The sequence below is a fragment of the Scomber japonicus genome, chromosome 13 (assembly GCF_027409825.1).
Source record: "Scomber japonicus isolate fScoJap1 chromosome 13, fScoJap1.pri, whole genome shotgun sequence".
NCBI classification, from domain to species: domain Eukaryota; kingdom Metazoa; phylum Chordata; class Actinopteri; order Scombriformes; family Scombridae; genus Scomber; species Scomber japonicus.
In genome coordinates, this window is record NC_070590.1 from 24,982,715 (window position 1) to 24,997,199 (window position 14,485).

The 14,485-nt window shown below is 44.1% G+C and overlaps 1 protein-coding gene across 1 annotated transcript in view; it reads left to right on the forward strand.

The window, feature by feature from the left end:
- Window positions 1–14,485, forward strand: part of cltca (clathrin, heavy chain a (Hc)) — a 31,791-nt gene that overhangs the window by 15,491 nt on the left and 1,815 nt on the right. The window contains exons 8-30 of the mRNA XM_053331007.1: window positions 3,031–3,228; window positions 3,416–3,616; window positions 3,928–4,080; window positions 4,287–4,409; window positions 5,080–5,217; window positions 5,312–5,476; window positions 5,599–5,779; window positions 6,244–6,407; window positions 7,673–7,798; window positions 7,894–8,036; window positions 8,300–8,534; window positions 8,665–8,787; window positions 8,872–9,017; window positions 9,136–9,319; window positions 9,405–9,597; window positions 9,987–10,144; window positions 10,240–10,512; window positions 10,659–10,976; window positions 11,164–11,295; window positions 11,389–11,499; window positions 11,617–11,787; window positions 11,904–12,125; window positions 14,216–14,291. Coding sequence (XP_053186982.1) covers window positions 3,031–3,228; window positions 3,416–3,616; window positions 3,928–4,080; window positions 4,287–4,409; window positions 5,080–5,217; window positions 5,312–5,476; window positions 5,599–5,779; window positions 6,244–6,407; window positions 7,673–7,798; window positions 7,894–8,036; window positions 8,300–8,534; window positions 8,665–8,787; window positions 8,872–9,017; window positions 9,136–9,319; window positions 9,405–9,597; window positions 9,987–10,144; window positions 10,240–10,512; window positions 10,659–10,976; window positions 11,164–11,295; window positions 11,389–11,499; window positions 11,617–11,787; window positions 11,904–12,125; window positions 14,216–14,291 — 3,934 coding nt within the window. The remainder of the gene's footprint in view (window positions 1–3,030; window positions 3,229–3,415; window positions 3,617–3,927; window positions 4,081–4,286; window positions 4,410–5,079; window positions 5,218–5,311; window positions 5,477–5,598; window positions 5,780–6,243; window positions 6,408–7,672; window positions 7,799–7,893; window positions 8,037–8,299; window positions 8,535–8,664; window positions 8,788–8,871; window positions 9,018–9,135; window positions 9,320–9,404; window positions 9,598–9,986; window positions 10,145–10,239; window positions 10,513–10,658; window positions 10,977–11,163; window positions 11,296–11,388; window positions 11,500–11,616; window positions 11,788–11,903; window positions 12,126–14,215; window positions 14,292–14,485) is intronic.

The following is a 14,485-nucleotide window of genomic DNA, read 5'->3' on the forward strand; positions in this document are numbered from 1 at the left end:
CAGAGGCTCTTCCTTATTATTTACCCCTCAACGTTTCCGCAATCACACGTCCAGCAAATCCGACACAGGTGAATGAATATGAATGAGCACATCAGACATCAGTCGTCACATTGGGTAATAACAGCAGCAACCCCGCGTTCGTCTGTCGTCATCAGGCAAGCTCAGACTTTGCCAGGAGGTATTATAAATAATCCAAGGTGTAGCGTTTCAGACAGAGAGGGGAGAGGATGGTGTCTTACTGCTTTTGTAAAGCTGAACCAGAGAGGAGAACTGGATCCAGCCAGCTGATGAATAATCTTCCAGCCAGGCCACACACCACATGAATAATTGAATGAAGAGAGGAAAGCTGATCTGAGACAATGACAGATCATGCTGTATGCCAGAGCAGCGCTGTGTGTGTGGTGTGTGTGGTGTGTGTGTGTGTGGTGTGTGTGTGTGTGCGTGTGTGTGTGTGCGCGCCTTACATGCACACAAACACATACACAGAGGCAGTGATCTGGGACATAATACGTTGCTGTGTAGGCCTCTATGTCCCGCCAGGGGAGGGGGTCAGTTAGCAACAATATTGGTAACCTGATCCTAAGTAATACATTACTACAATACTTTTCAATACTTTAATATAACCCACTGCAGTCAGCAAGCAATGTGACTCACATAAACAAAAGCTAACCATATGATTAGACGTTTATTGTATGTAATTCTTCTTGAGTCAGAACAGTGAGGAATGCATCAGAAAAAAGTTCAGGATTATATAATGGGAGTTTGAAGTGGTGTTGAATACAATACCACTAGTATTACAATACAAGTATTACAATACTTGGGTTATGGTTATTAATAGGCAAACACACATAAAATTTAACTATTCTTTCACTCAAAGTCTATTATTATCCTATGTGTGGAGTTCATTAGAAAAAAAACTTAAGAGAGCTGAATGGTGGTTAACCACAGGGGAGTGCTGTCTTATCACCATGGTGTGAATAAAGTCAATATTGTCACTGCTCTACTCGAAGGTAAGGTGCTTAGATCATGTCTCCTGGTCTCCTGCGAACACCTACCTTTTTCCCCCCACCCACATTCCACGAAGACCCATCCAGCTCTGCCTCTGATTGGATAGTACGTGTAGCCTTTGTTGGTTAGGCTTAGGCATGAGCAGTCAGATGGTTATGGGTAAAAATATCAGGGTCAGGGCCAATCAGAGGCAGAATAGGCTGTGGGGGGAATTACGCCTGCCAAACACACAATTTGAATTATTTTTATGAATATCAACTTGTACATTCTATTTCATTGTCTCCAGTATTACTGTTTCCACACTTCCTGAACTAGTCCTCTGTTGATGTCAGCAGATTTCTTATTGGGAGCTGTGGACTCAGCACTGACTGCTTGTGTGTTTGAGTCTCAGCGTTAGGATCTCTGATGCTGTGACTCATACCCAGGTAGTGTTTATGTGCTAGGCCTGGCCTGGCTTTGATATGCAATAATGGTAGCTGCAGCAAAAGGGCTGCACCCTAACCAGGGCAGAACAGAAGAGAAAAAGGAGTGAGAGAAAGCAACAGAGTTAGAAGGGGGGTGGGGGGAGGGCCCACCACCCATCAGCACATGATTTAAAGTGGGAGGCGCAGGCTGGTGCTCTCAATCCTCTTAGTGCTGGTCCTCTCATCCAATCATAATCTCCGTCTTATCTTCCACGTCATCAGCATGGCAGAGACCTGTGATGTCTGCGCTGTAGTTTTACTACTCAGTGTGTGTTTTTGGTTCTGGGCCAGTCTATCACTTGATACTACAGCTCATCTGTCAACTGACACTTGGTGCTCTCGCCTCTTGTTTTCCATCAGACTCCGATAAGTGTTTTTAAATTAGATGTTACATTTTAAATGTAAAAACAAACTGAGGGATTTTGCTAAATATGAACGGTACTCTAAGCACTATATTTTTCTACTGAACCATTGGCCCATACTGTTTGAGGACTTCTGTAATTAGCCATTAGGAAGTGAATGTCAGGGTCATGGGTCAGTATCCAGTCCTTGCTTGTTTCACTTAAATGTTTCTTTGTAATCATCCCTGACTTCAATATAAGCATCACCATTTCTTTCGTAAGGTCCTTGCTGAGTAGAAAACAGCAGGGACCTATTTTTACTCCTTCTTTTCTGTCCATTTTTTTTCTATTTCAGCTACATCTAGTTAGTTCGCCCACATTATAGTGAGTAAGTGACCCCGCTTTTGTGGTAGGAAGAATAAGATCTACTCACCCGTGTTAAAAGCCGGGTCATGGACCTGCTGGGCTTGTTTGTAGAGGGGCCTTTCTCCTTCGCCCCCCACCTCCCTTTTCCTCCAACTCGTTCATTCAACTTGTTCTCCTTTCTTGCTCAGTTGCCAAACTGCTCACAAAAGCCATGCGTTACACTGACCCACTAATAATACATTTGCATTCAGCAGCCACAACCTAAGGCCAGACAGCGTTTAATGGAGTTTAATGCTGTCGGACGCCCACAGTTAAATTCAGCTGAGCTCACCCACTCTGCTAATTTCTGGCACAGGACATGAATAAGGAATGTGTTGAGTTATGTCAGTGGGGTCTCAATGTAAGACAAGTTCAAATAAAAAAGAAAATCCATCACGTCCAGTCCCTCTCAGATCCTGGGTTGTATTTAGAGCCTTGCTAAACATTGTGGGGGGTTAGGGAGCAGTGAATTTGAGCAATGAGCAACTCCATGCCTTAACTGGGGAAAGCAAATCTCTCTGTCCTAACCACACACCACACTTATTCCTTTGTATGGTGATGCTGCAGATTGACGTGGAAACAGTGCATAGCTGTAACTCGACCTAATAAACAAACATGAAAACAGAGGACTCTGCACAATAATGCAATAAATAAAAAACAGTGCTACAAGAAACTGTGGTTTCATCCGATTTTATACAAAGAAAAAGCTTTTCAAAAGGATCAAACGGGACAAAATGATCACAGTATTCCCTTCTGAGTCTGGTTTTTGGTGCATTGTACTGTAACGTTCTCTGTATTTCTATGTAACACAGGTGTTGTCAGTCTGTGTGGAAGAGGAGAACATCATCCCTTACATCACTAACGTGCTGCAGAATCCAGATCTGGCTCTCCGTCTAGCTGTCCGCAACAACCTCGCTGGCGCCGAAGAGCTCTTTGCACGCAAGTTCAACAACCTGTTTGCGGCCGGCAACTACTCCGAGGCTGCCAAGGTGGCTGCCAATGCACCAAAGGTATTCATCCTTTTATGATGGGGTCGGTCAACACCTCTCTGAAATTATCTGATAGAATACTGTAAGAACCTCACAGTCCTATTCATTGCAGGGCTGGTGTGTTGAATTGCTTTAGTTTAGTTACCTGCTTGATTTGCATTTCATCAGTCATGAGATTCTTACCTTCAGCTGACCGTTCTCCTCTCAGGGTATCCTGCGAACCCCAGATACCATCCGTCGCTTCCAGGGCGTTCCCACCCAGCCAGGCCAGACCTCCCCCCTGCTTCAGTACTTTGGCATCCTGTTGGACCAAGGCCAGCTCAACAAGTTTGAATCCCTGGAGCTTTGCAGGCCCGTCCTCCAGCAGGGACGAAAGCAGCTTTTGGAGAAGTGGCTGAAGGAAGACAAGGTATTCAAGATCTCAGCTTCCACTCACAGGAAGAGGCTTTTCCTGAGGCGCCCGTTTGTGTACATGACTCGCCTGTTATCTTGGATCATGTGATGACATTTGCTATGCGAGGCATTTGCGAAGTTTCCCTTTACAAGTTGTGCATTTGGGTGGTTCTAAGCTGCCTCAATTATGAACAAAATAAACTTGGATTTAGGCTGTAAATGCATGAATGTTTGTATTTCACTCATTTGGTTTTTAGTATAGGCATGAATTATAGGTCTCATTAGTTGCTTCCAGTGCTGATTCTACTTGTCCTATGTTTGTTTCAGTTGGAGTGCTCTGAAGAACTGGGCGACCTGGTGAAGGCAGTGGATCCCACCTTGGCCCTCAGTGTCTACCTGAGAGCCAACGTCCCCAACAAGGTCATCCAGTGCTTTGCAGAAACTGGACAGTTCCCCAAGATTGTCCTGTATGCCAAGAAGGTACGTCTGTCACACTGACCTGATATCTGAGCTCTTTACATTTGATGATTGCTAAACAGTGAATTGCACAGAGAAAACAATCCATATGAAATCAATTAAAAACATGAAGCCAGTCTGAGTTTATTGAGACTAATTATAGTATAATATGTAATATCTGAATGTTTTTTGGCTTGATAAACATCTCTGTCTGTGTGTTTTGTTATCAGGTGGGCTACACTCCAGACTGGATCTTCCTGCTGAGGAATGTGATGCGGATTAACCCAGAACAAGGCCTGCAGTTTGCCCAGATGCTGGTCCAAGATGAAGAGCCACTCGCTGACATTACACAGGTCAGAAGGAGGCACCATTGATTTCTTTATAGTCCACCAGTGACACATTTATGTTTTTTGCTAAAGTTAAACAAATGGGGTTAGACTGTCCAGTGTTTTCTGACATTGTTAAGAGTGGAATCAATACATTTCCTCTAAACTTGAGAAAATATTTGGCCGAATCACAAGACATACCGACATCTGTGAACCTCAGCTATCCTGTAGTGCAAAGGAAATGCACGTCTTCCTTTGCTTCCTGCCACTGCAGACTCTCTGCACTGCAAAAGTTAACTGCTTACACAGCATCCAGTATTGTCTAAAGTGCTGTATTGGCAGGTAACAGCACATAGACGTATTACACAAAAGACTTTCTTCGACCCTAAAGGTGGAAATGTGTGGTATTCAGCCAACTTTCACTTTTTCTTGGAAGTGGCAGCTTTAAAGAAGTACTTGGTCTCCTCGCATCTCTCGTGTTTAATCTTGTCAGTGCAGCTGTGCAGAGCTGTCGGAGAGGAAGACTGCAGCTGGAGTGTTGTGTTTGTGTCAGAGGGAGGTGTTGCGCATGAATAATTACACCACAGTAATACATGCAGTTCAAAGAAAGGTTTTGACAAGTTGCAGGTATCCACAAGCATGGTCCTTCCTACTTTCTGTCTTTCAAGTTCTCTCCTGTGTCTCCCCCCCTTTCCAGATTGTGGATGTGTTCATGGAATACAACCTGATCCAGCAGTGCACTTCGTTCCTCCTGGACGCTCTGAAGAACAACAGACCATCAGAGGGACCACTGCAGACTCGCCTACTGGAGATGAACCTCATGCATGCTCCACAGGTGGACATATCTACATATACTTTACTAAAAAGGAATTGATAAATACGGCTGAGATACATTTTTTCTAACTTCTTTTTTTATGTCATGGGTGTAGGTTGCTGATGCTATCCTGGGCAACCAGATGTTCACCAACTACGACCGCGCCCACATCGCCCAACTGTGTGAGAAGGCTGGACTCCTGCAGAGGGCTCTGGAGCACTACACTGACCTGTACGACATCAAGCGTGCTGTGGTGCACACACACCTCCTCAACCCAGAGGTAGGCTTCTGGAGGATGAAACTAAAACTCGCTCCATGTTCATTGCTCATTAAGTAAACTGATTAACTCCACAGCGGGTACCTTAGTATGACCCAAACTAACTTTCCCTCCTTCACCTCCAGTGGCTGGTGAACTTCTTTGGCTCGTTGTCGGTGGAGGACTCTCTGGAGTGCCTCAGGGCCATGCTGTCGGCCAACATCCGCCAGAACCTGCAGATCTGTGTCCAGGTGGCCTCCAAGTACCATGAGCAGCTCACCACACAGTCTCTCACTGAGCTCTTTGAGTCATTCAAGAGCTTTGAAGGTGAGACCCCAAACTCTATTTTGTCATACTGCTTCAGTTTATACAAAAGTTGGATTTCCTTAAATTCATACACACTGATGATAAACTCATTATTAAGAGTTTGTTTTGTACAATAGGGCAGTTCACCTTGAATATTTCTGTATCCAGGCTAGACATGAGAGTGCTATTTGACAGCCACTGCCTCCTGCACATTAACTGAGATAGATGTCCCCTAACTATCAATTAGACAAGTAGGCCAGAACAGAGGAAGGACAATCAATAGATTGTGCAGAATGGCCAGAGGATGAATTAGTGCAGCTCCTCTACTATTACTGGAATAACAGAGCATAAAAGTTAATGAATTGAGGAAGGAAAAAAAAGTTTGAATGAAATCTTTCAAGATCTATTACTGGATCCATTATGCCATCATCAGACAGTTAGAGGGAGCTGTGGACACGCATGTAACTTGACTGTGTTTCTCTCAGGTCTGTTCTACTTCCTGGGCTCTATCGTGAACTTCAGTCAGGATCCTGAAGTCCACTTCAAATACATCCAGGCAGCCTGCAAGACGGGCCAGATCAAAGAGGTGGAGAGGATCTGTAGAGAGAGCAACTGCTACGACCCTGAGCGCGTCAAGAACTTCCTCAAGGTAAAAACCACAGGGAACACTGACATTTAACAGCTCTTTTTTCCCAACCCCCTGTTTGACTTCTGACTCTCTCTACCTTGTTCCTGTGTCTGTCTGATTGGGAAAAACTACTTGATACGGTTGCTTTTTTTCCTATTGTTACATCTTATAAGGACGTAATAAGGGGGTTTGGGGTTTCCAAGATTGATTCATCAGAATTTTTTTCGAGTAAAGTTGTGAAGATTTTCATTTTCAGCCTCTTTTCATTCATACTGCATCTTGCGTTGAGTCCACAGTCCTTTACATTACTACAAGCTATTGAAAAAAAGATTCACAGAGGCATATTTGATTATGATAGTGTCACTCTCACTAGCTCTCTCCCAGCAAGTATTTATTTGCGTGTTTTGGTCAAAAATAATGTTCAGAACCATCCTGATGGTGGTGAATTATCTCTTTTGCTTTTCCTCTATTTGTCTTGGGATTGGAAGGACATGGATAAGGTAAATCTACTCCTGTCCACACACAGGATCTCTCCCCGTTTTTCGTTTTTCTTTAATTCCTACCCATTAACTTTAGGCACAGGATTGAAACTGGGATTTGTATAGAGGTGTATGTGCTCATACACCACAATCCATACACCCACTGTGAGTGCAACCAGTGCTCTCGGATCTTCACTTAGTCTTAGTCATTCATTGGATGTTTGTGTGTGTATGTAATTGCAGTTAATGGTGAACAAGTAAGGTTCTTGTACTCTTATTTGAGATCTATTAAGACATTAATGATCAAAGTCTGTGTGTGTATAGTGTGTAGTCCTCTGTGTAGGCCTCTAGTCCGTGCAGCATGTTCTTGAATAATCTGGCAGCTCTCTGCTAATGAGCAAGAAAGCTACTGTAGAATATTCCCTCACTCTACTGTGAAACACATATTTTACCATCCTGACCTCTGATAAAGTGTGACGTACATTTGTCGTAGTGATCAACCTTTTCTCGCCCCCCCCCCCCCCCCCCCCCCCCCCTTTTAATATGGTATAAAATGTGTCATTTTTTGTAATTGCTTAAGGAGGTTTGATACTGCTAGAAAATGATATCATCAGTTTCATTTTTATCAGAAGTCACCAGGCATCAACAATACTGTCACACCTGCTGTAAGAAGTGTATTTCATTTAAAAATCAGTCACCCTCTTTGAGTCAGGTTTGGTAGCTGTTTTGTGGCCTGTATAGAGGTGTTGCTGTTGTGGTTGGGATATCTTGCTGACCTTTTTTCCTCCCAATGTGTGTGACGAACAGGAAGCCAAACTCACCGACCAGCTGCCACTCATCATCGTGTGCGACCGCTTCGACTTCGTCCACGACCTGGTGCTCTACCTGTACCGCAACAACCTGCAGAAGTACATTGAGATCTACGTTCAGAAGGTGAGGCTCTCCGGAGACATGACGATGACTACACGTCCTCACATTACAGGTGTAAGAGATAAAAAGAGATTGATCTCGATGTGTTTGCGTCCTAGGTGAATCCTAGCCGTCTGCCTGTGGTGGTTGGAGGTCTCTTGGATGTGGACTGCTCAGAGGATGTCATCAAGAGTCTGATCCTGGTCGTCAGGGGACAGTTCTCCACTGACGAACTGGTCGCTGAGGTGGAAAAGAGGAACAGGTGCGGCGCCCTTTTACCTACATGATTAAAGTTTTGCATACTTCCTCTCACAACAGGAATACTAGTTTGCAGAAACATCAGATTGTCAGTTAATTGTCCACTGATTTCGTAGTAAGAAGGCATGTTCTTTGGGAGTAAAAAGAGATGAAACTGCTTTTAAAATAAAATAATTCATAGTAATCTAAGGAGGAATATGTGGCATCTTCACATAGAGAACCTAAAAGTCCTTCCATTCTTCATCATTCTCCTTCTTTCTCTTACAGACTGAAGCTCCTGCTGCCCTGGCTGGAGTCTCGTATCCATGAAGGCTGTGAGGAGCCCGCCACCCATAATGCCCTGGCCAAGATCTACATCGACAGCAACAACAACCCCGAACGCTTCCTGAGGGAAAATCCCTTCTATGACAGCCGCGTGGTGGGAAAGTACTGCGAGAAGAGAGACCCACACCTGGCTTGTGTGGCCTACGAGAGAGGACAGTGTGACCAGGAGCTGATCAATGTGAGGAAGAGTTTCTGTACTTGCCTGTTTTACACAAACTGATGTATTCAGATGTCTGTTTCAATCTGCTTTTCTTTTACGGTGTGCTGCATTAAACTGCTTTGTAATTTATCTTCTGTTTTCTCTTCAGGTCTGCAACGAGAACTCCCTTTTCAAGAGCTTGTCCCGCTACCTGGTCCGTCGCAAAGATCCCGAGCTGTGGGCCAGTGTGCTGCTGGAGAGCAATCCCTTCAGACGTCCACTCATTGACCAGGTAAAGTATACAGAAAATGAGATTAACCTCTCTTTAATACAATCACCTGGTGCTCCCCTAACCTGCTCTTTGTTTTGCTCTCAGGTGGTGCAGACAGCGCTGTCAGAAACCCAGGACCCAGAGGAGGTATCAGTCACTGTCAAGGCCTTCATGACCGCCGACCTGCCCAACGAGCTCATTGAGCTGCTGGAGAAGATCGTGTTGGACAACTCTGTCTTCAGCGAACACAGGTGTGTGTGTGTGTGTGTGTGTGTGTGTGTGTGTGAGAGAGAATATTTTTGGATTCCCTCTGCTGTGTTGAAAATGAAAATGAGCTGAGTGTTTCATGTCTCCTCCTCTCATCCACAGAAATCTGCAGAACCTGCTGATCCTGACAGCAATCAAAGCCGACCGCACTCGCGTGATGGAATACATCAACAGGCTTGACAACTACGACGCTCCCGACATCGCAAACATCGCCATCAGCAACGAGCTCTTCGAGGAGGCCTTCGCCATCTTCAAGAAGTTTGACGTCAACACCTCCGCAGTGCAGGTCAGTTATTAACTCTTAAACAGCTAGACTGATACTTTATTCACTGAGGAAGTGTTGATCACATTTTTCCTTGTCCCCCCTCTAGGTGCTGATCGAGCACATTGGCAACCTGGACCGGGCTTATGAGTTTGCAGAGCGCTGTAATGAGCCGGCTGTGTGGAGCCAGCTGGCAAAGGCTCAGTTACAGAAGGAGTTGGTCAAGGAGGCCATCGACTCCTACATCAAAGCTGACGACCCCTCTGCATACATGGAGGTGGTACAGGCTGCTGATAAGAGCGGTAAGCAGACATGGAGATGAGTATTAGACTTTGTTTATATTTTATGTCATAGTTTCTAAAGCTTCTAAACATGGCAGAATTATTCAAAGGGCTTTCCAAAACTGAGCACAGCATGTGGGGAGAGGATATCTTACTTCATCTGACTTACTCTGAGCTGATCCATTATGAGGCTTTCAGTGAAAGCAATTGTTTGCCAGCACCACTTTGACTGAAATACAAAATGAAGTAAAGAGCATATTAACTTAGTTGTGGGAGTTTTAGTGATTGACATTTGTCCTCTAGTTGTATTTGCAGCCACTGCAGCAAGTCCTTATTGAAAGAGTGCTCTCAGTACTAAATGCAGTGCAGTGTTCTACATCTATTTAAATAACTCAATGATTATGCTTCAGGAAACTGGGAGGACTTGGTCAAATTTCTTCAGATGGCTCGTAAGAAGGCCCGCGAGTCGTACGTGGAGACAGAGCTGATCTTTGCTTTGGCCAAAACCAACCGCCTGGCTGAACTGGAGGAGTTCATCAACGGACCCAACAATGCTCACATCCAGCAGGTTAGCCTCGCTCTAATACAACCCTCTGTGAGTGAGCTGTCCAGTTCCAAAATGAAACTGCATGTCATTTACTCTGTTTATGTATTCTCGTGTAGGTTGGTGACCGCTGCTACGATGAGAAAATGTACGACGCTGCTAAGCTGCTGTACAACAACGTCTCCAACTTCGGTCGTCTGGCTTCGACCCTGGTGCACCTTGGGGAGTACCAGGCCGCTGTGGACGGTGCCCGCAAGGCCAACAGCACCCGCACCTGGAAGGAGGTGTGCTTCGCCTGCGTGGACGGAAAGGAATTCAGACTGGCTCAGATGTGCGGCCTCCACATCGTTGTGCACGCTGACGAGCTAGAAGAGCTCATCAACTATTACCAGGTAAGATGGAATTAGAAGGAGGGATGAAAAATTAGTTTGTATATTTGTGTCATCAATTCAATACATCTAAAAGCACTTTACTTGATTATACAAATGAAAAAATGGCCCGCACACATTTACCACATTTCCTCCCTCTCTTCTCTTAGGACCGCGGTTACTTTGAGGAGCTGATCACCATGCTGGAGGCGGCCCTGGGCCTGGAGCGCGCTCACATGGGAATGTTCACCGAGCTGGCCATCCTCTACTCCAAGTTCAAGCCCCAGAAGATGAGGGAGCATCTGGAGCTCTTCTGGTCCAGAGTGAACATCCCGAAGGTCCTGAGAGCAGCGGAGCAGGCTCACCTGTGGGCCGAGCTGGTGTTCCTGTACGACAAGTACGAGGAGTACGACAACGCTATCATCACCATGATGAACCACCCGACAGACGCCTGGAAGGAGGGACAGTTCAAAGACATCATCACCAAGGTACGTTTAAATTCAATGTCAAAACTATTTAGAAGTTTGGTGTATTTGTATTGATATTTCTGATATGTCTTTATTTGGTTAATAATTACAATAAAAATATTTCATATCTTAGTATATTCTCCACTCAAGTGTTGATCCTTCTTGTATTTAGTCTCTAAAACCTCCTCTCCTTCTGCACACTATGTAGGTGGCTAACGTGGAACTGTACTACAAAGCCGTCCAGTTCTATTTGGAGTTCAAGCCCTTGTTACTGAATGATCTGCTCATAGTGCTCTCACCCAGACTGGACCACTCCCGTGCTGTCAACTTCTTCAGCAAGGTACACTTTATGCTATCTCATACAGATAAAGAAGGTGTATGATGGAAATGTTTGTTTGTTAAAGTTGAGATAACTGTTCATGTGTGTCTGCAGGTGAAACAGCTGCCACTGGTCAAGCCCTACCTGCGCTCAGTACAGAACCACAACAACAAATCAGTCAATGAAGCACTTAACAACCTCTTCATCACAGAGGAGGATTATCAGGTGAGAGAACGTTTAAAACTGTGACTGACTGTGATTTAATGTTTTTAGTGTATAAATTATCCATTCATTTTTAAAATGTTTTTTATTCTCACTTTTTCCCTGTCTCACTCTCTTCAGGCACTGAGGACATCAATAGATGCCTACGACAACTTCGACAACATCTCACTGGCCCAGCGTCTGGAGAAACACGAGCTGATCGAGTTTAGGAGAATTGCTGCCTACCTCTTCAAAGGCAACAACCGCTGGAAACAGAGTGTGGAGCTGTGCAAGAAGGACAAGCTCTACAAGGTGCTCTTCCCACCAAACATTCACCATTATTTTTTTAGTGAATATTTTCCTATACTCTGCTTAGTTTAACTTAGAGCATTCCTTAACCTGTCTGTTTCCTGTACCCCCTCCTGCAGGATGCCATGCAGTACGCGTCAGAGTCCAAGGACACAGAGCTAGCAGAGGAGCTGCTGTCCTGGTTCCTACAGGAGGACAAGAAGGAGTGTTTTGCTGCCTGCTTGTTCACCTGCTACGACCTGCTGCGGCCCGACGTGGTGCTGGAGACCACCTGGAGGCACAACATCATGGACTTTTCTATGCCATATTTCATTCAGGTCATGAGGGAGTACCTCAGCAAGGTGGGTCAGCTGCATCCTGTTCAGGCTGGCTATAAGTAAACTGAAGAGTGAAAAGTTTCATACAAATGCAGGCCATAAAGCTATATATACTGCTATCATCTCACCCTCTCTCTCTCTCTCTCTCCTCCTTTTCTGGCCCTTTTTTAAATGTCTTAAATCAGACCTTGTATGTTTGAGAATATAATGACCCCTGCAGCAAGTATCAACCAAAAACAGACAGTATCAAGTGAAAGACATGCACAGAATTCTTACAACTTAGCATTGTCTGTTTCCTCTCCTACTTTTCTTCTTGGGGAAATATCTTTTAATCTTCTTCTTCTATGCTGCACCTTTTCTCTTGCAGGTTGATGCAATTACACAACAGGTGAAAAGTTAAATGCTCTGTGTTTTGATTTCCAAGTAATTTGGCTTGGAAGACTTGCGGCCTTGAGTGTGCATGGTTTTAGCTATTACCACGCATTACACTCTCACCAAGATGCGTCAAAACATTACAGTTGTTGGGACGCAGTATCTACTAAAACTGTTAAAGTCTGAGGGAGTTAAACTGTAGCAGTCTGCTGCAGCAGCTCTTGACAGCTGGCATTAACCTGCACGCTGTAATCAGCTGTCAGGAAGAGAAATGTAAGAAATGACATCATCTAAACTACCGTTTTTGTCAGCGCATCAAGAAATGCATGCAAATCACATTGGCTTCAGGATGTGATGTAGTGCTTTAGTCATAAATGAGTCAGTCAGGATACTTGTGGATGAGCAGCAAGTGAAGGGAAGATTATACTTGCTGTAAGCTTTAAAGACATATTACAAGAGAAACAGCACCGAGTGAACCAGCTAACTCACACTGTACTGTATGTAACACAAGATGCATAACTGTGTGCCTTTTGTACCTGAAACCAGTCTGTAGTTTGACCCTATCCACTGTGAAATGAAATATAAACCTGCAGCAGACTGCAACAGAGATTAAACCAGAGATCCAAAATATACCTGGTCTACACAGGGAGGCTGTTGGAGAAAATGCACTTTACACAATAGCTTTAATTAACTTCTATACATGCGGAGTGGAGTGTTCAAGTTTCTAGAAATATGAGAAACTCTTTACAATTTAACTTGAAGTGCATTTCCTCTTATATGACAGTACACAATATGAAGCTGTATGTGCTTCTTTTAAAAGGTTGATGTGTTTTGAAGTTTTGACCTTATTACCAGAACAAGCATGTGCAGCAGAGGGCTGTTGGTAGTGCCTGGCTTTACCCGTACAATAGAAAGCCCTGAAGTGTAGACGGCACCTGACCCGAGACTCACACCCCTCCATCTTCCTCCTGCTCCTCCTCCTTCCTCCCACCAAACTGCATCTGAGTGCTGCAGCCTTGTTATTCACTGCCAGCCCAGCGGTGTAACACACAGAGCATGAGACTGTTTCTGTTTACAGGGACGCTTCAGCTTGTTGCTACTGTGTGCAGAAGAATAGCTATTTTATCAGAGGCATGTAGAAACTGAGTGTACTAAGATAAATGCATATATATACAAGATGTGGAAGTGCACTGCTAGGCAAGCCTTTACTTTTAACTCTATAAGTAACCTGCGTTCAGGGGCTGCTGCTCTCTCCTGAGGACCTGATATGTGCATTTCGCTTATCACTGCATCTGACTTGCTGCCTGAAGTTTTTTTATTTTTATTGTGAAGAATTTGCCATTTTTATTGTTACAGTCAGGCAACCTCCAGATGGTTTTATTAGAATAATGAAAATGATCATCTTTAATGCATTATTTTCACCACAAACTATAAACATCTCTACATGCTGTGTGGATAAAGTGTGAAAAACACCTGAAGTTGCCGTTTTGTTTTGGTTTTATCTGACAGTTTCGTTTTGCTTTGCCTCACTGGATGATATCTGCTCAGAGTGGTGGCCCTACTTTTTTTTTTTTTTAAAGCCTCTTGATAGTTGATGCACCACCTCTCTCTGGCCACATTCATCTGTCACATATTAGTTGACTAAAATATATGCAACTGTTTTAATTTGTAACTGGTTTAGCATGTTAAGCATTAGCATGTTGTATTTTTGTTCTAAATACCCGTTTCTTTTTGCCTTGCAGGTAGATAAACTTGAAACCTCAGAGTCCCTACGGAAAGAAGAGGAGCAGGCAACAGAGACGCAACCCATCGTCTACGGTAACAGTCCTCTGATGACATCAGTGTCCGTTCCACTGTAATCAAAAGCAAAGACTTCCTCACGTGGTGCTTTTTGGTCTCAGAATTTATTTTAACAAACAATCAGGCAGTGAAATTTGATGCTGTTACTGTTATTTTGTGACAGACAGTAAAGTTGTCATATTTCATCTTGATGAATGTGATACACGTAATAA